This window comes from Oryzias latipes, chromosome 4 (assembly GCF_002234675.1).
Source record: "Oryzias latipes chromosome 4, ASM223467v1".
NCBI classification, from domain to species: domain Eukaryota; kingdom Metazoa; phylum Chordata; class Actinopteri; order Beloniformes; family Adrianichthyidae; genus Oryzias; species Oryzias latipes.
The window spans coordinates 6,654,659-6,679,440 of NC_019862.2; the positions used below are offsets into that span (position 1 = coordinate 6,654,659).

General features: G+C 42.4%; 1 protein-coding gene across 4 annotated transcripts in view; it reads right to left on the minus strand.

The window, feature by feature from the left end:
• The window catches only part of s2012 (GLIS family zinc finger 1-like), an 84,686-nt gene that overhangs the window by 33,436 nt on the left and 26,468 nt on the right, over positions 1–24,782 (minus strand). For all 4 annotated transcript variants that reach the window (XM_023953836.1, XM_023953837.1, NM_001163804.2 and 1 more), the window contains 2 exons: positions 10,387–10,576; positions 7,862–9,326 (listed from right to left, as the gene is read on the minus strand). In XM_023953836.1, the coding sequence (XP_023809604.1) occupies positions 7,862–9,326; positions 10,387–10,576 (1,655 nt within the window). The remainder of the gene's footprint in view (positions 1–7,861; positions 9,327–10,386; positions 10,577–24,782) is intronic.

The following is a 24,782-nucleotide window of genomic DNA, read 5'->3' on the forward strand; positions in this document are numbered from 1 at the left end:
ACTGACATGGACCAACTACTGCTCATTGACAACGTCTGGCTCCAACATCACATCAACTGAATCGACTTCATTCGGTTGGAGCTGGAAGTAAACCATTTTCCACGGTGACGTCCCACTCAGTCAGTCCAGTCCTCAGATACGGTCAATGGCAACACATAAACATAAATACCTGGACCAATAATCCCACATGTCACACAAAAGATCTAAATGGTGGCAAAAATGAGAAATGAAGTGGATTGGCCAAGTAAATGTTTATTGAGTGCACCTATGAGTCTACCTATCCACCCATCTGCCAATTAGAAAGAACCCTAAGAAAAAATACCCTAGGGAGAGTAAAATAAATCAACAAAAATCTGGATTTTTGTGACCAGGAGGAATATTTTCTTTGGAGTGTGGAAATCTAATGTTTAGCGTAGTGGGGCAAATAGAAGCTGCTCATATCTGCCTCCAGTGGTAATGTGAGGAACTGCAGTATTTCAGGAACAGAAGGTGGTGGGGGTTGCTTTTCCGAAACATATCTAGTAAATTTATATTTTAGATTTATTTTAGTCCAAACTGCAGTCGTTTGTCTGAAATCATCTCCTTCCTAGAAACATCAAAGAGCGTTTCATAAACGTGATCATTTGTGCTAAAAGCCTTTTAGGTTAAAGGCTGTGTCACACAGCCACTACGTACGTTTTCAACAATTTTTAAATTTAAATTTAAATTTAAATTTAATTTAATTTAACTTCAGTCTTTTGTGATTCATTTATGTAATTCATAAGTGTTTCTTGTGTTCGTCATTCGTCGATGTGTGCAGATGTTTGTCGAGGGTTTTGGCCGACGGGTCTTTACATAAATTCAGTTTTAAGCTTCTGAAAAATTTTGGTCGGTTGAGAATTACACAGTTTATGCGTTATTGCATAGTTTATTTTGCAATTATTACATAAATCTTATGCAATTGTGCATAATTTTTGTTAGACGCATACGCAAACTTGTTGCTGTCCACAACTGTTCCACATCTGTCCAACCGACTGTTCATGCATGTACCACCGATGTATAACTTATATATAATGTACACTGTGCACATATCCCGTTCAAATTCTATGATTGACGCCCAAATTTTGGGCCAGATTTGGTTTTTACGTTGATCTATGCATTCTCTTTGTGATATATCTGTGAAAATTTCACATCAAAACAACAACTTTTCTCACTTTTTCCACATAGGTTCTTGTATGACCAATTTTCATCCGTGTACTGTATATGCGCAAAATGTACGTAGTGTGTGTGTGACACGACCTTTACTTCACACTGCAGTGTGTTCAATGCAGCTAAGAAAAACCCCCAAAAAGGCCAAGAGGGTTTGTTGTGTTTGGAAGGAACGGCATCGTTTCCTCATCATGTACGCATTAACATTGTCTGAAGCTTGCAGGGTCTGAGTTGTTGAGCGACAGAAGGATGAAGTCCTTCAGGTTGATGGGGTTCCTCTCCGGCGAGGCGTAAACACAAACCTGAATGCTGCAAAGCAGAGCTGAATGCAGAACTTCATTACTGCAGGAGATTGACTGGAAAAATCTCTAAAGCTGGCAGTTTGCTGGCTCAGGTCTTTGAACAAGAAAGACAAGCAACATTTATCTCCTCTGGGCTTTCATCCGAAGGCAGAAACATTTGGCATCTGCAAGCACTTTCACAATACGAACATGAGGCGCTCTTGCTTTCACTGGTGTGGTGGCGAGCCACTGATGTGACTGAGGACAGCTTATAGACTTAGTAGCAGTAAACAAACAGTTTATATGTTGGAGACTGCTTATAGAACCGTTTCTGTCAGATCCTCCTTTGGTCTTTTTGAGTCGCCATATTGGAACTAAAAGTGCAAACCGAGCAAACATCCTGATGGAGGCTCTGTTTTCTGGACCTCAACAGACCACCTCCCCTCTTGACCCTGATCACTGTAAATGATCCATATGCAGCCTGCTTTGTTCCTATTGGATCAAATATGTGTGTGATGAACAGATGAGGGCTGTCTGGTTTCTATTAAAGGCTTAGTCACATGCACCCATAGAGGGTTCTGCGGGTTTTTGGGTTGTCCATGGAGGGTCATAGAGAGGAGCAGCTGCGTCTTAAGTGGAGCACCTATGAACAGATAAGAGTTGACTGTGACCTGTCGCCTGCAGCCTGCAGGTTCACTGAGCGGTCACCTTGATATTTTCTGCAGGTCACCTGTGTGCCCGTACAGGTTTGACCAATTTTCACCTGCAGACAGCCCGCATCGCCCCGTAAGTTCAGTTGGGAAAATTGTTGTAGCGAGTTGATGTTCTGTAGGATTATTTGCAGCACAGCAGGTACAAACATTTGAAAAGGCAAGCAAAAGCTCCTAAAAACTTGACAGAAAGAACCAGCTCGCTGCTTCTTAATGGAGAAGCTGCAGATGCTGCCGAGAGGCTGCGCAGACCTCTCTATAGGCCGTGTCACACAGCCACTACACGTGTATTTTCCACGTATGAAATTTCGGTCTTTCGTGATACATGCGTGATCAACATGATTCATATGTTTCTTGCGTTCGTCTTTTGTCGATGTGCGCAGAATTGTGTCGACGGTTTCGGCCGACTGGTCTAGATGTGAATTCGGTTTTGAGCCATTCAAGATTTTTGGCTGGTTAAGAATTATGCAGTTTACGCATTTTTATGTAGTTCATACGCAATTATTACAAAAATTTTACGCAATTAAGTGTGATTTTTGTGAGTTGCCTACACAGATTTGTGTCTTTCCCCGACCGTTCCACATATGTCTAACGGACTTTTCACGCATGTACCACAGATGTACACATTTGATATCGCGTATGCGACGCACATATCACGTTCAAATTATGTAATTGACAGACAAATCATGAATGAATTGCACATAAACAGCTCAATAATCACACGTGGTTTGTGTTCTACATTGGTTAACGTGTTCTTTGCGTGGTTTATTGGTACTTCTTCTGTGGTTTTAATGGGGTTCATCCGTGATACATCTGGGAAAATTTCTCACAAAGACCACAACTTTTCTCACATTTTCCACCTACATCCATGTGTGAACAATTTTCATCCTCACAAAATCTACGCAGTGGCTGTGTGACACGGCCTCTGAGGCAGACGCTTTTGGCCATTTGAGCCGCTGGAATATTCAGGTGCGTGTTCACACAATGCCCGCGGCAGCAGCAGTGATCAGAGAAACAAATTGCTGCACACGAATCTGGAGATGTTTATGAGAGCCCTTTCAAACCACTTAGAGTTCATCATTTTGCAACAAGAAAAGAGGACAACATTCAAGACAATTGCCAGCCTCCTCTGGAGTGGATGCACTAGGAAACCCAAGCTTGAGGCCAGACCCCTAAGGCTTCGAGTTAAAACATTTGAGCCAATCAGAGTTCGGATAGAAGAAGTATGAACAGAAGGAAACCAAGATTTACAAAACAGCCCAGGAACAGATCACAGAACCTCTGGAACAGAGAAACAAGGTCAAAGTGGAAGAGTTTGTTTCTAAATCTAAGTTAGAACATGAACCATTTCAGCAGAAACACCTGCGGAAAAAAGCAGGACCCAGCACATGGCAGGTGACCAAAAAATCTTTTTATAGCAGGCATGGAGGCAAAGATAAATAAAATTAGACGCCAAACAGACTCATTAAGATAAAAGTCCCCAAACACCAATGAACCAAGTTCTGACAGACATCAGACAGGAAACGACAGCTTTTCTGATGAAAGGTATTGAATTCTCTGATTCATGGCTCCTTATTTTATGGACTCAAACCAGATTTTTGTTAATCCGAAACCGTATTTTTCTAAATTTAAGACCTGCCATGACGAGACATTTGTTTTTAAGGTTTAAAGTCAAAGCGAAAGGCAGTAAGAAGTGCCAGCACACACGGCCAAAAGAGTGAGAGGCGCACGCTTTGACATCAGCGTCACTCCCCACCTGCACTCCACCGGCTCCAGTTTCAGGCGGCATTCAGAGGAAAAGTTGGGTCGTGTGCTCAACATCACCTTTAATTAGCTAATGGTGCTCCGTGTTTTTTCTGCTGCACCTGAGCTGACTGCTGAAAAAAGCAGCATTTTAAGTGAAAACTCTGGAATCGTCTCCGTGAGTCTTTATGTTTGTGTTCCAGGCCTGAGAAATTCTGTTTTCTGCCATTTTCCCACGTTAACTAAAAGAATAGTCTGCCGTCTTGTATGGTTGTAGTTAAAAAAAAAAAAAAAGTAAATAAGTTTAGAAATTATTATGGGATGGCCACAAGACCCATTTTCTGGCAAAGTGTAAAATTTTACAATTTTTACATTTTTCCACAAAATGGGAAAAGAAAACTTTGGTTCGAGCGATCTTGAAAATTCACCTGTTTTAAAACCACAAGCAAAGGTTTGTTGACCTTTGACCTCAGAAAAAGGCCACCATTTTGAATTGAAAAAAATAAAATCCCCTTCAGTACCAGCTGCAAATTTAAGGTCCTCCTGGGGATTTCAATCTATCGCCTCGTTCGAGCATCATTAGGAATCTGCTTTGGGAAAAAATGTTCAAAATGTTGATTTTGAGCGCCATAAGTGTGGCAAGATCGCAAAAGTGTTTTGCCTGCACATTTTGTGAAACTTTAATACATGAATCCCTGGCTGAAGCTGAACAAAAGGGTATAGCCCACAATATGAACATATTAGGAATGTGGATGTGGTTAACCAAAATCTCTGTTGCTAAGGAAATATAAAAAATGTCTACTTTTGCCGATTCTTCTACGGCGGAAGACAAAACCAACATAAAAACAAGCATTTTGAAAAAAAAGTATTTTAATGTCATGAATTTGTCACAGGATGGCAAGGGCAGAGGGGGAGGGAGAGTGACGGGCCTGAAGGAGCCGCTCAGCCAGAGGGGCAGGTAATAATGGGGGGAGCGAAAAGGGCAGGTAGGGCCTGTGGGACACACCACACCACTCACAGCTTTCATTTTTACTGGCCATTTCACCATTTTGATGACAGTGAATAGGGAGCGGACAACTCCTGTCTATTTTGTTTGTTTTAAATTATAAATAGGGCTGTTTGCTCAAAAAAAATTCTAGACAGATTTTCAAACGATCTGTTCTCAAAAAAAAGAAACAGGACATTTTAACTGGCTTTGAATGAAATGAAGCCCACATGTTCACTTCGACGGTCTCCTCCAGAAGTGTCCAAACAACCTGAACAGGTTGTGTAATGTTGCCCCGCTGCCCGGGGTTACTCTGCCGTGGAGACACTCCTGCAGATCTCCGGGGCTTACAAAGAAATTTTCTGACCTTCGTGGCTCAAAGTGCAGCCTTCAGACAAATCCATCAGCCTGCAGTCTGACAAAGAAGAGCAATAACTCCGTCCGGGACCATAACCGGCCCTCTCTAGATGGATATATTTTTAATATTCATGCAGACGTGGGGAAAAAAATGTAATAAACTAAAACAACAAGTGAATTAGGCATGAAACACAACAGGATATTGCAGAGAGATTATGTTGTTTCCTTCTGTGTCCCTGAGCATTCGCCTGCCCTGCACAACAACCCAGCTCTAATTGGTGGGAACAAAACAAACTTTGTGAAAGTTGAACAGAAACCTGAATGAGCCTCGGCCGTCTTCAAGCACAAAGAGCCGATGTGCCGTACAGACGGGAAGTGGTATCCAGGTACAGAGTGTGACAGGCACATGCAGGGGTCGCAGTGCGGCCTGTGCGCTGCCATAATGACTTTTTGCTGCCAAAACGCGCAGCATGAACAAATGCTGTGCAGCTGCATCAAGATGAAGAGTTTACACTGTGCAGCACGAGGAAGAGGGAGGAAGAGGAGCGAGATGTGTTATGTCTGGACGTCTCTCCATGAGAGCCTGCTGGAAGCTGCTGCTGCCTCTGATAATAAAAGGATCAGCTCTGTTTTTTCTGCGGGAGTTGGGTCCAAAAACAGAACGTCTCATCTGTTTCCTCCATATGAGTGGCTCAAAGACTTAAATGCCTTTGTGTATTACATGAGCTCAACAAACACAACAGGCTTCAGAGCTGGAGGTTAAAGGCCCACAAGCTCAGACCAAAACATCGAGTGGAAGATGCATGCAGGGAAACAGAGTTTTCCTCTCTGCTGACTACAAGCTTAAGTGTAGACCACAAACAAAAACACACAGCCAGTCAGTTTGTGTTTCTTCAGGCCTCCAGGTTCCTCTGATGAAGTTCTGAGTCAACAAACACGTAACTGCAGCCGATCAGACGCATTAACTTAGGCTCAACGATATCTCATGCTCCGGTTTTGTTTGTAAAAGCAGCACAAAAATGGAACTTTACACAGAATCGATGCTATGGCATTAGAAAGAGTTGATTATATTTAATTTTTAATTAGACATCTATCCATTTTTCCACTGACATTCAGCAGCTTCAGGATGTAGACACAACTCCAATGTGCTTGAAATGCTGGGCTGCATGTTCCGTCCCTAAAAGCCTTTTCCTGCGCAGAAACGTAACATAAAGACATTCTCACTGCTCGCTGCCTCTCGTGTAAACATAACTGCTTACGAAGGAGGGACACTTTAATGCTAAACAGAGTGACTGACAACCAAAACAGACACGTGTGAGCTTGTCAAACGATTTAAAGGCTGAATTAACGATGCCGGCCCAGTAAATTACTTCCAAGTTTCTTTTCGCAGAAAGACTTAAGGCGTGAGAGAGCAACCGAAACAGGCGAGTTTGTGTTTTCAATAACGCTGCAGATGTGTGTCTGCGAGGATCACCAGTGTCTCACTGAATCCCAGGGAAAACAAACACACAAAAAGAGCTCTCAGCGTCAGAGTCACACCTCAGATTACATTTCTGGGATTTGGGGAGAGAGGCATCCTGCAGCAATATCGCAGATGATTTTTCTATAACTGCTGTCAGGGTTTGGATTTATTTCTTGCTTTGAGAAGGACCACTTCTGACAGGGGGCTTTGGGTAAGGCCATGAATTGAGCAAGACTTGCAAATGTTCCTGACTGTCCCGCTGCGGCTCCCTGCTCCAGACTACTACATTTCTCCTCATGTTTAGCTTGGATATGAAGCCAATGCATTTAATACTTGTGGGACAGCTAAACATTTAAAGCTCCCATTTAAAAGGATCAAGTGTAGGCATTGTTTGGTTATGTTAACCATATGTGTTGGCCTTTGCTGATTCAAGTCCCCTCTGAAAAAACGGAGTGCTCTTGAAAATAAACGTGTCTTCACTTTGCACAAGCTGCGGACTAACGGCGTGTTTGGACAGAAGTGCTGTCAGAGGCTGGACGGCTCTTTCCATCTCTGAGGAGAAGCAGGAGAACGACAGCCCGACGCTGATCGGTGCGAGTGCTCGGCAAACTGGAGCCTTACCTGTTGAGGACAGAACTGCCCTGATCTACAGCCTCACAGGGGTAATGAAAAACATTTTGGATGTTTCCCCAAAAACACATTTTTTCAAAGTTTTAAGTAAATAAAAGAAAAGACTAGAAGTAAATCTAGTCTTGTGAGAGAAAGGACATTTGTTTGTGCTGAACTATACTTTATTCTATATATTTAGATGCACCACTTGTTAATAAAAACCCTTGATATCCTCCTGACCAGAAATGCAGATTTGTCCTCTGTAGAGGACATTTCCAAACCTGAATGTCTCCCAGCCGCTGCGTTTTACTGAATGAACTTCTTTTGGTGTCCACAGAGGACATTTACTGCTTTTCAAGAAACCAAATGTGGAGGGGAGCGGCTCTGGGAATTGTAGTTTTTGGTGGATTTTTTATGTTTTTATGATGTGGTAGTGAAGAGGTTAAATGTTTGGTGTCTGATGTTTTACAAGTGGTGCGTGCCTATGTGGTTGGTTAAAACTTTGGCTGATTTTTTTTTTACTCACCATACACTTGTTGGGTTTCTCTCCAGAGTGGACCCGCATGTGGATGAGCAGCTTGTAGCGGGCGTTGAAGGGCTTGTAGCGGCGGATGCAGCCGGCCCAGAAGCAGGTGAAGTCCTCACCTTTGCGCTGGTCGATGTGGACTTTCTCTATGTGCCTCACAAGCTCCTCCTGCTGCTCATAGGCGGCACTGCAGTCTATCCAGCGACACACCTGCTTCTCCGCCGGCGCTCCTCCTTCTGCTTCGTCCCGCTCCGGGGCAGTATGGGGCACGTGCCGGCCTCTGACAGTTGCTTTAAGTCCCAGGGAGGATGCAGATGCTGTTGGCTGACTCTGGGGGTGTAGTGGCCCCCCAGGGCCAGCTCCGGAGTACTGGTGTAAGTGATAAGGAGGGGGCATGGTGGAGCGAGGCGTATGATGACTTTGACGCAGATGTCCACTGGGACCATGATGGTGGCGCTGGTAGTGGTGCTGAAATAGCTCGTCTTCGCTGGGGGAAAAGTCATCCAGGGGTTCCTGCTTCAGTGCGGCCCCGGACCTTGGAACCCCATCCAGAACCCCCCCGACTTCAGCTCCTGGATGCAAAGTCCCGGACATGATGGTCCCAGTCAACAGCAGCCCCAGGCCGTCGGAGCCTCTTGCTCCTCCCACTCCTCCGGCCCTTCGGCCCCGCGGAACGGAGCCCCGCTCCTCGCAAAGCCCCGAGCTCTGGCACTCCGGCTCCACCAATGACTCTGAAGAGGAGGATGAAAAAGAGGAAAGGGACAACAGGCAGGTGCCAGGTGAGGACAGCTGGCAGCTCTCCTGTAGCATGGCCTGCTGGGGGCTCCTACGCGGTGGGGGCCTTTGGGAGGCTCCCTGTGGGCAGCTCGCAGAGGGTGGGGACATAGAAGAGGAAGAGGAAGTGGAGGAGAAGCCGGTGCTGCAGGGCGAGACGTTAGCTTGGAACCCGCAGACGCCGGCGACCATGGACATCTGGGAGGAGCAGAGGATGGCGGTGAGGTTGAGGTCGTCAGAGGCGGCGCCGGCCTCTGACGGGGAACCTGCAGCGGTGGAGGAATGAGAGGCCAGCAGCAGGCAGCGTCTCTTCACATCGCTGGCACTGAGCGGCCGTGCTGAATGATGGGAGTCTGTTGGGGACAAAGCCAGTGGGGAGGAGCCATCTTCATTATTAAAAGGTTGTGCTGCGTCTCCTGACACGCCGCTACCCAAAGACCTCAGTGCGCACGCTCGCTTGCTGCTGCTAGCGCGAGCAGCGTCAACCATCCCGTCTCTTGACGCTTCCAACCCCTGGCTGGCCCGACAGGCTTGAAAGCCGGTCTGGGATGGGCCATGGGCTCCAGAGATCTTGTAGCCGGCTGAGTTCTCCTGCTTGATGGGGTAAGCGGCAGAGGAGCAGCCCCTGTTGGCACCGCAGCCGAGGCTTGGCGAGGCCCCTGCTGGGGTCCCGTGGAAGGCAGAGCAGCCTCTGTCGGGACAGAAACAAAGGGAATGAGTTCCATTAGCTCAGAACCTGTTGACAGACGCCAGACTGTCCCCCCTTCCCACCTGCAGCTCACCTCCTTCTCCTCCTCCTCCTTCAGTTTACCTAAAATTGACTTTGTCCAAAAGGACCTTCAGTGTCCTGCTCTGTTTCTGAGCACCAAAGTACACGACAGCAACGTTACCAGGAAGTAGACATCAAGTGCTTTGATCCAAAGGGATTTCATGAAAAAATTGAAACAAGATCTTAAAGCAGTTGGTCTTTCAATGAATGGGCATTTAAAACCAAGAATGGAGCAAGGGGGAGGGTATGAAGGTGACTCGGAGCGAGAGGCCACGGGCTAGTGTGTCCGTCCGACAGGCTTTGAAGACACAAAGGGGTTAAACCCAACCCAGCATGGAGGGTAAATAAGGAGTCACCTGTTTTGGTGGCATCATTGAAGCCCATGAAGGCTCACCGTTTACAATACTGTGTATTATGGTGGGAATCTTTGCCGCGCTCAATGGGGAGGCCGGCTCATATTTCTCCATGCGTCGCTGTGATCTCCTACATAATCATTCCTGTCAGTTGGCTCATTATGGATTTTGTCCAAAGCCCCTGAGTGATGTGAGTACAGCCCTCTTTTCTCCAGTTTGTCCCATGCAGGTATCATCTTTGCCCCTCAGCTCGCAGGGGAAGAGCAGTGCTAGCTGGCTGAAGAAAGATGTTCACTGACTTTATCATCCTAGGTCTTAATAAAAGACCCCCAAACCCAGCTGAGGCAAACTATTTCTTGCTAAATTGTCCAGCAAATATTAGGAAACATCATGAGGGAAAACCAGTCGCACTCCAGGAGGAAGTGAAGGACAAAGAAAAAGGTAAAAACCCCACATTTGAAGCGGATTTCAAAACCTGCACACAGAATGATCCATAAATGTTGAGGTTCTGTTTAAGTTTGCATTACAACCCGTCTGAGAGCAAACCGTAACGACGGTAACTCTACACCCAACAACTTTCAGCGCCAGAGGAAGACATTTCACATGTGGGATTGATAATGACAGTTTACCTGGTGTCCTGAGGGCCGTCCTGCAGAAGAAGGTCGGCTCCAGGTCTGCTGCAGTGGAGGCTGTGAGGGTAAAGCGCATTGGACTGACCCCCCCCAGGCAGCGCCAGGCTCTGCCCACCGCGCATCAGGGTGCCCTCAGCCTCACCCGGCTGTGCATCTGCATCCTTCTCCGAGCAGTAGAAACCGTTCACTGGGAAAAGACCAGATTCCATCAGAGGGAAGTTCTGAAGGAAAAATCCAGCTCATACATAGATTCTGTTGGTGCCGGGTTCCAGCACTGACATCTTAAAAGTCCTAAATTTAAAAACTACGTTAGTATATCACACTCAAACATTGGTTTTCTGTCCTGGAAGAAGTATCAATCTAAAATGAGAACCGTGCTTTTAATGAAACCATAAAATCTTTTAATATTGCGAGTTTCCTCCAGAGAACTGACTGTTGGCTGCAACTTCAGCTTCTAGTGAGGTTCTGAATGCTCTCTGGCTGAGTCTCATCGAGATGAATCTCCCAGATTCATTACCAGCATCTGAAGGTGACTCTTCCAAAAAGTAGTAAATCAAGCTTGGGCCACAAAGCGATTCTGTTATCTAATGAAGTGAGCTACAGTTTTTCATTCGGAATGACGCACAGCTCACTCAAACAGCATCTATTATAAAAACTCTCAGTTCAATGATTTCAAGATGTTATTTAGCCAAATTAGTGGCGTCCCATTTGTTATTTTATTGATCCAAATTACAACTAAAAAAATCAAAATGCAGCATTAGAGAAAAGTTCTGACACGTCCTGCTGGATGAGACCCAAAAAATGTCTCCGTGAGCTGTTCAGGAAGTCTTTAAAAAACAAAAGCAGAAGATGCTGAGAAAACATCTTCACCAGTAGAAGAAGTAACAAGTAATGCCCGACGGGGTATGCATTATGTAAGCGATTATGCCTCAAAAGGTGTCCATTATCAGAAATTAAGTTTTGAAGACTATCATATCATGGTTAGTTATGAAATAAATAAATATTCATATAATTAATACTACTTGCTATGTTGCTGCGGTAACAGCAACAGAACCTGCCTCTTGCTCTGTTGCTGCTGGTGTATGAGGAGCTAGCCAGCAGAGGGAAAAGGTTTATATGCTAAACATCATGTCAAAAGGTCTATATCATGCAAAATCAACCTTTTGAGCTTTTATTTGTATTAAAATGTTTATTCCTCTCTATAAACAACCCCAAAGCGTGTTTTTGATCCATTCACGCATCTCTGAGTATTTCTCCATAAACCTGTTGTCTGAGCACCGACCCCTCCCAATCCACTAAAACGAGCATAGGCTCTCATATTGTGACATCACAAAGTGAGGAACAGCCCCTTCCAGGAAGAGTCTGCACTGCCAGCTCCACCCCCAGGCTAACACACACACTTTCTCCTTCGAACTAGCGGTGATCGACTAAACGCTTTCCTTTTCTGTGCCGCCCATGAAATGGCACAGTAAGATCATGTTACTTCTGGATAGGAAAAGAGCTCAGGAAAATAACCAATATTTAATTTAAAAAATCGTTATTTAGTGTGCCAAAGGTAATATATGATCAGATATATGGATATCGTTTACTCTGAAATGTTTAAGAAAAGAATAATATAGGCCTTTAAGTGATCCAAATAATCAGTTCAGAGAGAAAGTTCACATCTTAACGCTTGTTTTTGTCCAGATGGTTAAGAAAAAGTTTATTTCAAAGAAATCAAAGTCCAGAGGTAGTTTTCTGGATCGCTTTGATTGAAGAAAAATTAATTCTGATCAATAAATGTGGATCAAAAAAGTTTTTATCTCATCAATTACTAATAAAATTATACATAAACTTCCAGGTTTTTGTTGTTCCAGTTACAAACTGGCTTTAGGCCAGAGGAATAAAAGTGAACACTCAGGTTATTTTACCGCAACTTCATTTTCAGGCGTCCATTTCACTTTTTAATGGACACCCTGCAGCCAATCAGAATCGAGTTTTTGGTTTGGTTTAGAATTAGTTTATTTCAAGCAATCAAAATAAAAGATTAGAAAAGAAGATAAACAAACAAAACTAATACACTGTAAGTATAATCATAAATAGACATATTTGTACTTACACGTACAGTACATGACACATTAAATCCATTAACTATGAAGTTTGTCAAAAAGAAATGAATTAATAGTTTGCAAAGGAAGAAGAAAACCTATGATCTTATCCGTAGTATTTACCCAGACTACATCTTTAACAAACTAAAGGATTTTTGTGACTGGACTCAAAAATCTGCAGATGAAACAGACAGAAAGGAAGTGGAGGAAGGACCTGGTCGTGAAGCGTAAGCCGATATTTCCACACATCCTCCGTTCCAACTTTCTTAACTCAATTTGCCAATTAAATTTTCTCCTATGTTACTGTTAATGTTATCGCATACTATCAACTATTAACATAAAACCTAAACAGACTTTATGTGAGAGAAAACATTTAAAAAGACAAAAAACTGAAAGGTTTCCTAAAGTTGACTAACACAGTCATGAAAATGTGAGCAAAAAGTGAATTAAAAGAGAAGAAAAAACCACGGGAAAGAACAAACATTAGTAACAGATGGAGAAGAATAAACATAGAAAGAAAGGCCGACTGTTCAGGAGTCTGGACATCGACACTGACTCTGCTGACGAACATCTCCACACGCATTCTGCCTGCAGTCGCTGAGCTCTCCTCTGCCTTTGCTCTGTCATGGGTCAACGTGAAAACACAAAGGAAAGAGGCAAAGAGGCGACGCAAACAGTCCTTCATCACTGCGGACGACAGGAACGGCGCTGGTTTCACTTAGCACCGCGTCACCGAGGGCTGTCTGCTGCACTGTCAGGCAACACATCTGGGTTTCTGTGTGAAAGTTTGCTGAAGTAAAGCCAAGTGCTTTACTGAAGAAAGTCAGATTTTAGAGACACAGAGAAGCCAGATAAGATGTTTCATCTTTCAATTGCGTGCATGAGCCCCAACTGTCATAAACTGTGCCACTGCCCTTCACATTTTCACATTTCACATTTTTTCTTTTTATTTTGGACTAGTGAAACAAGTGTAAAATAACAAAATAAGACAAAAACGAGGCTAAACTTGCAAAAAAACAAAAAATAAACAAGAAAAAGACAAGTAAATTATATAAAACAAAACAAAAAAAAAAATGATATAAACACCAGTCCAAAAGGGAGTGAGAAGAAGAAAAATCTTATAAACTCTCACCCCCCTTTACCCTAAGCCCTTACTTTCCCACCATCAAAGTCCAGGGCCCTACCCAAGTGTATATGTACATATATACATGTAATTTTCATTTCCAAACAACATGCAAATGAATAACAAAACGTATTGTCAAAGTATGCAGATTTATAAATGCTGACATTCTGTATTTTTTTGTATTTGCTCATATTTATCCATGATCATCTTTCTGTATCTATATTTAAATTCTTTTATGTTTGGACATTGTTTCAAGCATTTACTGGTTCTGTTCCACAACTTCACTCCACAAATTGAAACACAGAATCTCTTTTTATTTGTACGTGCTTTATGTATGACAAATTTATCTTTTTCCCTAAAATTGTATTTTTCCTCTCTTGTGATAAATAACCTTTGGATATTCGTCGGTAATAAATTGTTTTTGGCCTTCAGACACAGACCTATGCAAAGAAGCTTCAAGATTTTGATGCAGCGACAATGTTTGTCAGGATTAAATCCTGACAACAAAAAAGAGTGTGAAACCCTTTGGCACCCTTTTCGTTAGATGGTTCTGCGGGACTATTTTAGGATGAACTCATCGTGAAACTGCAGAAATACCAAAAACTTCTGAGAGTCAAAGCGGTCCTGAAAGCCATAAGTGTTCTCTAGTGTCCATCCTAAAGAAAAGGTCCAAGACACTTAGATAAGCGTGTTAAATGAGTGTCTCAGGACTTTATCCGCCTCTCTGCACAAAGTTGGGACTGCAGTAGTTTAAGGCTTTTGTGCTCCAACAGAATCCGTCACGCTTCAGCGGGAAACAACAGCATATGGCTGCTTGGATGGAACCCAAACAAAGATTCAGCTTATGTTGAACGCGCCGCGGTAATCCAGCGTTGAACATTTCACAGTGAGTTACAGCACAGTTTGATCATGAACGGAAGCCAGATGCCGTTTCATCGCCCGGGTGAAACGCAAGACGCAAAAACTGCAGAAGGACGAGTGAAAAGAGATCCTGAAACAAACCTTTATTGACATTGTTTTTAGAAACAGAACCAGCTTCGTACAGTTAGTAATAAGGGGAAATCATACAAGAATTTTGTTGAAATGATCTTAGAAGCTTAAAATTTTTCTTCATTTTCTGGTATTTTTCATTAAATAAGTTACGCTTGCAAGCAATTTACAAAATTCTTTTGGGAGGGGGGCAGGCCTTTGCCTGTGACAGTTGGCTTGTTACAAATGCAACAGTCCCCATTAATTCCAGTGTAAAACAGTTACATTATTATTATTGATATTTTCCAATTATCGGAAATAAACTGCGAATCACAAATCGTTGTCCTTTTCTGGGGTTAGTTTGAGGTGAAAAGGGTGCATCTGTTTGAACCTCGTAATCTGTCTTTGTATTTCAGTTTTGGACCCCACCAACTGTTAGAAACTTTTGCTCCACCTACTGCTAGATAATTTGGAGAATCTGCATCTCCGCCTACTTTTTAGCAACTATAGCCTCATCAAATGTCCAACGTCAGCCCCGCCTACTGTAGGAAAGTTCAGGCTAAATGAAACATCTGGTGACCAGAAATGGGTAAAAAATAATTAAACATTTCAGGGTAACAAAATAATAATAAGTTCCCATGGAATGATTAAATCGTTCCCTTGAAATATTAATTCATTCGAACGAAGAACTTTTCAAAATAAATGAAATTCTTAAAGTTTGTCAGACAGTCTTTTTTCTGGCCCCGATTTTGTGGAAAATGAAGCAAATCTTCTCATCTACTTTGTTAGATTTGACACTTTGCAAAATGTTTAAATACACTATTTCTATTAAATCGTTTATGTGAATAAACACAAACCAACTCACGTGGTAAGTAATTAAAAAACACGGATGTGAGCAATACTTGGATTTACAGCAGATACCTTCACATTTCTGTGTGTGTGTGTGTCTCATTACATTGCATTGGAAGACATGGAACATGTTTAGATTTATTTATTTTAAAAAGCTCTACAGAAGCATCGGTAATCAAGTTTTTATGTCTGGGCTCATTCACATCCTCTCCATCCTGCGGCAAAAGCCGCTTTCTGCCGCTACACCCATGTCTCTGTGACCCACATTAATTTAAGAGGGGAGAAATAAAAACAAGAATCAAATTAAGGGATCTATTTATTATTGTCTAGATGAAAATAAGAAAAATATCATAATATTTAGGATGCCCGAGGTTCCTGCTACCCCATACCACAGCGGCTCTCTGTCCGTCGTCCAGCCAGCTGCCCGGCTTAGAAATCACCTCGCTATAGTGAATGGAAACATTTCATTTTATTATTGCTTTAAACCAGTTATGTTATTTACAATAAAGATGTATCAGGAAGCATTTAAGTTTGTTTCCGGTTGAAAATATGGGGTGTGTAAAAGGACACAAATATTTGGTGGGAATGAATTAGTATTTTTTTTCTAGCCATGTCAGGCCACGGGCTCCGTAGATTTCAGATTGGCTGACATTAAAGTGTGTGCTGAAGTTTCCACGTTGGTTGTTCGGTCTTTTACACAATCATCGGTTCTTGAGCTCATCTGAGAGATGACATATATTAAACAAATAAAGTTTTCCTCTTACTCCAGCTGGAGCTCCACTCGGAAGGTCTGGTTGTGCTCAGATTAACTCATTCATTTCTAATTTATTTCAAATGAGTGAGATAAACTAACAAACTTTAGGAATGACACAGAGACATCTCTATGACAGGTTCAACAATTAAAGTTCTGAGAGAGAATGCAACCAAAATAAAATCCTATTTAACATAAAACTTCTGAGCTTCTCTGTTGCATCATGGGAAAAAAGCACAGGCGCATGCAGTTCTTATCAATCAGGTGTGTTTGAGAGGAGCGCTTCTTTTGGTGACAGGCTTTGTTAGGGCGGGTGGAATCACTGAACTTTCTGGTTAAAACTACATTTATGTATTTTTTACAGTAAATGAACACAGAATGGAAAAGAGCAGAAGGAATTAACGTCTTTAACCTTTGTGCTATCTTAGATGACCCCACCCTTACATTGACGTGTTCTCAAAGGTGGATAAAGGTGGAAAGATTTCATGTAATCCATGGACACCAGTGAAGATCACAAATCATTGAAGAAAAAAGGTTCAGTGCACTGTCTAGTGGGTCTAGATGACCCAACTCCCAATATTAAAATGCTTAGGATGGCACAAGGGTTACACTAGACACATTCATATTTTTGTACTTTTGTTTTAAAAATAAACCATGAGTGAGAGGTGGGGGGAGAGCACAGAGGAGGAATCCTCAGATGAGGGGTCGACATCTGAGGATTGCAGGTTTGATTCCCGCTCTGCCTGCCCATGTGTTAAAGAGACACTGAACCCTTCATTTGAAACTTTCCCTGCATTTGATGACAAACTCCCACAGAGGAAGTCAAGTCTCCAATAACAACAGCTGGCATGACCTTTAATTTGAAGAACCAGGACTGATCCAAAGAACAAGAAGGTGGGAGGACTTCAGGTGGGTTTTTCCCATTTTCTGTGGGAGTTTCTAAAGAAATGTCTGACGACATTTATGAATGAAGCCCAAATGTCCTCATTAGAACATTGGGTCAATGCAGCCCATTGTGTTCAAGCCCCTCCTGTGGGTAGTCTGTTGAGCAAGGCACCTTTGCATTTATTTAACTCCAGGTTGTCACTCATTACCATAATTGTAGTGTGAATCTTGAGCAGAGCAACAAAGGGAAGCTGTGACATCTAGATTATATGTTGGGTTTGTCTGTTTGGTTGTTTGATGAAAAGGAAAAGGCAAACTAACTAACATCTGAGTGAAAACCAGCAGGAAACAGGAAAATAATAAACATCTCCTTTGGCACAAATTCAGCCTCTCTGATGGATCCAGACTACAGTTTTATTTATTTTAGAACTTTTGAACTTTTAAGGACTTTAGAAAAAGGTTTCAAAATTCACACTTGCAAACACTCAAGCCCAATTAGGAGAAGCCGTAAAAAGGGGGGGTGGGGGTGAGATCAGGGATGCAAGAAGAGGACCAGAAGCCCCCGGGGCAAGTGTAGTTTCAAACAGGGAGAACGTGTGCAGATGTGCTGGCACGTTCTCACAAAGAGCTGCTGATGTCAGCAACTGAGCTAAAGACGCACAAAAGTGAGGAGTCTACAGTTATTAGTCCTCAGGAAGCCCCCCCACCCACCCCACACATACACAAAAAAGGTAAAAGTCCCTTTTGGAAGAGGCAAAAAACAGAGCTTGTTTATAAAATGGTGTCTAATTATACTCTGTTACATGTAAAGTGGTATCTTCCGTTCTATAAACGGCATCAGGTGGTATCAATTGCTGGGCCCGCCTCCTCTCCTGTATAATTAAAGCAGAGCGCTTCTTTCAGCGAGCATCACTGAAGAATGACAGTAAGCCTAGGAGCTCGCCGACACGCACAAGAACAGAAGACGGATGATGGATGTCATCTGTTCCTCCTGCTTCCACATCCAAAACGCAACAACGTCAACAGATCCAACACTCAAATGCACAATAGAGTTTAGCAGTTCAATTTAAAAAAAAAAGAAGATATAGATGATATTAATGTTGTACAATGGAGTTTTCTGGCCACCATAAAATAAAATAATAAATGTGAGAATGAAATGAATTGTATTAAAAATGATTCACGCGTTTTAATTAAAAAAATATATACAAGTAAGATACTACATTTAGCTTTTAAAATGTTTGAACAAAAAAAACACGTTACAAGTTTATTTATTGCAAAATAACTCACATATACTGGTATAAGACAAAAGTAGTAAAAATATGAGAAACAAGTACAAATTTTATGAAATGAAATGTATGATTTTTAAAATTATTAATTCTAAGAAGGTCATGCTTTTTCTAAAATAATATTGTAATTTCATGAAACAATAGTATTCATTTAAAAATGTAAAAGTTTCATTTAGATTCTTGAACAGCGTGACCTTCATCCTATTTCTTTGAATTGTTTTTAACAAATTAAACGGTCAATATTCGATTATTTTTTAAAAGCTACATAATTTTTTTAAAGCGTTACATTTTTTTTCTTAAAAAGCACTTAAGTAAAATTATGACATTTTGAAAACTAAATGGTCAACTTCATTCTCATAAATTATAGATTTTTTCTAACAATAGAACAACTTTATTCTCGTAACATTTTGACTTTCCCCGCCTCATAATTCTATGACTTTATTTTCATATATTTGTTTGTTTTTCTTCTTTTATTGGTCCCCTATTCCTCTGTTGTATTCTTTCAATATAGTAAGTAGTCATACAAAGAAATGAACAACAGATGAGTAATTCTTACCATAAAAACTAAAAATGAGCTTTTTCCCGCCCAAAGTGTTTTTAAAACTTCACGGAAGCAGCCATTTTACAATTAGCAGAAAAAGCTGCTCTACTGCCCCTAGTGGAATAAGGACAGAGCAGGACGAGGACAAAGTTGCATAAAATGGATTTTTTTACAGAAAGTTTGGGTCTCAGAAATGTGTGTGTCTTATATGACATGAATGTTTATATAGGGTCCACTTCACGCAGCGAGTTTCAGGGAATGGTTCTCAGACGGGGCTGCTGTAACGCCACACTCATCCTGGTTGCCTCCAGGCTCAATGATCGGAGTCACGTTCAAGTTCAGCAGCTCTGTGCTGTGGAGGAAAACTCTCCTCCGGCCCTCGGTGACTAATAACTGACTAATAAAGCAGAGCAGACATGTGTCTCCAATCCAGTGGAGCTCCGCCCCTTCTGTGCAGCATGGCTATTATCCCAGGACGTTCCGACTGCATCAGCATACAAAGCATTCCAGTCTGAACTGCACTGACCATCTCACGGTCTCCCAGCTACACGTTCTGCCTCTCGTCTTTAGGGTGTGATTATCCTTCCACACAGCGACCCGGGCACCATCTGATAAACAGATGCTCTGGACAGCATTATTACATGTAATTGGTGGTAATCTGGGGTGATTTTTTTATATTGGTGACACATCATTTTCTATAATTCTCGCCTCTCCCTTTTAAGTCACCCAAGTGTTGCGTTAAGTGCAGGAGTGAGTCTGCACTTGTGCCAGCGGTTAATGCATTCAAGTCCTCGGAGACGTGCAATGAAAAGCAGATGTGCAGGCGGACGGACGGATGGATGGACGGACGGGACAGGGAACCATTGGAGGTGCGCTGGATGGGAAGGGGAAGCGGGGGGGTCAGAGAGGCAGAGAACGGTAAGCCAGGAGAGCAATGCAAACATCTGAGCTGAAGGTACCACGAGCTGCCAAAACCACAAGACAGATGCTTCTGGAAATCTTATGTGACACTTCAAGCAGCCCCACTTTGGCTCCATAAATCACAACATTCAGCACCTAAACTGATAATAATGATGATTTTATAGGTGTCTGCCCAACATCTAGCAGACCCCCCCCCTCTTTCCAGCCACGTGAGTGCGGAGCAGCCGGCTGCAGGACCTCATCGTGGGATGATCTGGTGGTGCGTCTTGTCCACTGCAGATGTTGCGCATTAGGCTGTAAAGCCTTTCCCAGCTTCCCTGAATCTCATAACTCACGTCTATATTTGTGTCTGCAGCAAAGGCCAGAAACTTATTTATTTACTTAGTAATGGATGAATGATTAAAACCTGGGGGCACAAGTAAATGAAAAATAAAGTCTAGGGAGGAAGCTCCTCTGAAAGCAGGTGCAGAGAAGACACTGAAGCAGAAAGACGTCGGTGTTTTTCATTTTCTGATGTCCGGCGTCTTCCATGTTCTGCGCATGCACCTGTTGACCTTCTCAGTGAAAAGGTCACCCTGCAAACCTAAAACTCTGCTGAATGGGTGGAGAGGATGCTCCCGACTTCTGCAACCAGACTGAGCTCAGCAGAACATCTGACGGAGCCTTGAGAATGTTCAGCAGCAGCTCATCAGCCCTCACAGGCTCGCTCATTAACATAATTAACTTTACACTTGTGAGTGTCACCACCTGGTGGCAGCACCTGGTCCTGCCCAGAGGAAGAGAACCTGCAGCAGCAGATCAAACTCTGAGCTTTTCAGAACGCCACCATTCACCTTCTCCATGCTTCTGGCAAGTAAATTAATTATGACAGTGAGACTCTTTTAGGAAAGATCTGAGGAACAATGTCTGCACTCGGACCTCAGAGGGAGAAAGGATTTTCTGGTCATAAACTCTTCGGTTAGAACACGATTTTTAATTGAAGAGGAAAAAGTATCATCAACAAACCAGCTTTAAGAAGAATCTGCTGCAGCTGACCGCACATAACGTGCTAACACAGCCGGTGAACACTGAGACAGACGTCTTCAGACCTGAATGTGGGCTCACGGGACCTCCAGACCCAGATGGAAGGCTGTGTGGGTCAGGGTCTCTCCAGACCTCCAAAAACAAACAGATGCATAAATTACCGAAAAAGACTTGAAGGATCCAGAATCCACGGCTGCAGATGCGACTCTGCAGGCCTCTGTGTCGTTTGTGCGCCCACACGTGTTTGCTGGGCTTCATTCGGGAGAATAACCAGTGTGTATAAACCTGACATGAAAAATAAACACCTGGATTTAGTGCAGAAGCAACATTTTCCTCGTCAAACAATGAGCCCACTCAGGGTCATATCACAACAGCCCTGAAACCAGATCCGCTTGGCCCACATGGCCACGAACGGCTTTGTCAAACTTGGAGCAATGAAGTTGTGGTGGCTGGGAGAGGAAAATAACTTGTCAAACTGTGGTCATTTATAACTGATGCTTCACTTTAACGCTGATTCTGGGGGATTAAAAAAAAAAACTTTTACATTTTTTCCCATTTTTATGTTTAGATGAATGACTGAAAGGCAAAGACAATGTTTAAAGCCCACTGCAGCATTTCTTCCATCATGAAAACAAGAGGAAATTCAAAATCTGTTCCCAAAATAATTCAAAACTCCCAGAAAAGAGACTTTTGTCTCAATGAATCAGATCTGAAAAGATGAACCAGATTCTCTGATGTGGACACAGATCTTTGTTCTGATGCGAGAACCTGCAGCATTTTTCTGATTAGGTCTCTGATGGGAACGATGCTCAACGAAGGAGATAAACCGAAACCCAAATCAGGGAAAGACACTTCTGGACAACATTTCCCACATCTGGACTCTAAAACGCCGCTGGAGTCAAACCGTGTTGAGCAGCAGGCGGTTTGACGAGATATCAGTGTGGAGGGCAGATGAAAGCAGAAAATGAAACGTTTGACGGATAAACAAAGATTTACACTTTAGAAACAAACACAAGACGTTCGTCAGCAACAAAGAGCTCTGACAAAGAATAAACCAGAGAAGATGAGGTTTGATCTCTGAGGAAACCATCATCCAGCATCACCCATCAGCCCCCAAGGAGGAAGAGAAAACGAGGAAGACCAAGGAACACGCGGAGAAAGAGGCTGGAGCCCGACGTTAAGCAGAGCGGTCACACCTGGAGGCAGCGGGAAAGGATCGCTCAGGACAGAAGACGACGTCTGTGATGGCCTACATCCAACCAGGGCTGCAAGGACTAACTGATAACCTCATAAAAGATCTTTATCCAATATTGGTGTGACTTGTTTCATCAATAAAGTAGTTTTAAGTTATTCAATTAGTTTTTATAAACAGTACCACACACGTGCAAACTTCAGAAAACAAAAAAACAGAGAAGTTAATGTTATCAAGAACAGAAGGAAGATGTATGTCTATGATGAAAAGAACTAATGATTTTAAGCTGCTTAAACAAAAACACTTCATAATTTTAATTTGATTTATTTATCTTATATTGAGATAAGAGAGTTTGCTTAAAAACACTGAAGAAAAGGGGAAGAAAGGGTTGAGGGTCTTTGTTTTAAGGACCAACATGTTTTGTCTTGCAGAAAGTAAGTTTGAAAAAAAAAACATCCTTGCACAAAAAAACTCCATGGCTACGTTCGCACTGCAGGGCTTAATGCTCAATTCCGATTTTTTGAAAAAATCTGATTTTTTTGCAAGGCCGTTCACATTTCCAATTAAATGCAAATTTTTGTGATCTCCTGTGTGACTGTGAAATGACCCAGAAGTGACCCGCATGCACAGAAGACTACTCAACGGTGAACGACGTCACTGTTGTATGTGGAAGTAGCTAACGTTAACAATGGATGTCAACAACAGTGTTGTCAACAGCGGAGCTCTTTTTGCATTATTACATTTATTTTTAACAAAGGAGTCAGCACAATAACAATCTTCTCATTTTAAGAAGGCATTGGAGCCGGGATCGTCTGTACCCACTGCTGTGGAATGGGAATGTGTATGTGTTGGGGCCGCGCGGCATGTGTGCAAGAGAGAGGAGAGAGCGCGTGCAGCGGGGTACTAGGGAATGACGGGGGCAGTGTGGGCACGCATTCATGTTATGTGTTATGGAGGTAGAAGAACGATAATAAAAGAAGACTTCCCCCATAATAAATGCTATTGACTCTTTATTAACCCGCCCTGGAGAATCTGAGGGTCCGAACGGGGAATTATCCCTGAAGGAGGATCCGCTTTGAGCCCTGGAGAAGATCTCCCCCGCGCTTCTGACCACGGTCGGAAAGGAAAAAAAGTCATTGCGGGGAAGCTTCAACACCACGCTCGGCCATTTCGCTGGAAGTTTTTTCAAAAACCGCCCGGTTGCGATAAGAGCCCTGGAGTTTGGCCTGAATAGAGCTGTCACCCCAAATATTAATCCAATCGGTGACCTCACTTCCCTTCCACTGACTGGTCTCAGCAGCATCGTCCGCCATGGGTGATGTTTATGTTCTTGTTCCCGCCTACTTCAACGCAGAATTATGACGTTTTTAGCGTCTCGATGACGTACGGGTCAGATTCATGGGGCCTGGCTGTTCAGACGGGGGTCGCATTTCAAAAGATCGGGTACGTATCAATTCCGGACCACATACCCAAGTGGCCTGAGTTACATTTGAAAAGATCGGATCTTTGTCGTTCAGATTGTCATGAAAACAACAGATACAGGTCGCATTGGGGCAAAAAAATCGGAATTGGGTCGTGTCAGCCTGCAGTGTGAACGTAGTCAATGATGCGGAGAACCATAAACAATTATTTACATAACAGAATTTTTTTTTTTAAATAATTAAAGAAAGGAAGGGGTTAGATTATAAGTTTGCTTTTATAGACAAAAAAAAAGACAAACATAAATAATGCAGAGAATTGTCCATTAATAAGCCAATTTTCGTTTGACTTTTGTCAATAAAGTTTTTTTTAAATGGTTTGTGAAGAAGGTTCTTCAGACGGTTTTTATTATGAAATATTACAAAAATAGAAAGTGCAGAAAAACAAACAATACAGTAGTTAATGTTAGCAAGAAAAATTATGTCAGAAGACTAATTTATGACTATTATTAAAGTAATAATTATTATTAATAATATACTTCAATTAATAAAGTTCAGTTTTGTTTAGAAGTTGTTTTTTTAAATAAGAATATAGAGTTTGCCAAAAGGCACTGAAGAACAGGGAAGGAAAAATGAACAGTTGATTGTCTTACATGTCTGAAGTCCCGCTCCGATTATCTTTTGGTCTAAAGCGTTCCCAGTGGTCTTTTCATTATGATGATGCTGTTTTTAGCCAAAATTTAAAAAAATCCAAAACACCCTGTGTCGTTTTCAAGGACATAGTTTCTGCAGAGCAGCAGGAGTTCATCAGAAAATCACCTCTGAGCGTTAGGCTGGACTGTCAGTGTGGAGTAAGCCTTCCTCCTTTTCCCATCATCCCTATGTCTATACTCTAACTTACAGTCCCAACCTAACGTTAGCAACATCAGAGCTTTCTAGTCGTACAGTTTAGATCCAGATTCCAGCTCAGATGAGGAAAACAAAGATGTTCATGGATCTATTTGTCTGCAGGTGGATGCATCAGAACGGAGCGGAGCAGGACGACTGCGGCTCCACCCAGTGTATTTTCTACGTCACAAAAACGATCTTTTTCAAACTGCTATTTTTCATCTGCTCCTGATTCACAACGATTTGAATAAACAAATACTCAGAAATGCAATTTTGATTTTAATTTTCTTTAGTTCTTGATCTTTGGAGGTCCAGACGTGAGACATTTTGCAGACAGTCATTCCAATCAAAATATATATTTCTTGTTAGCAGGAATCCCTCACTTCTGTTCTCCTGAGGAGCTTTTGCCTTAATAAGCCAAGACTAAAGCCAAACATGGATGACGCCGGATGCATGATGC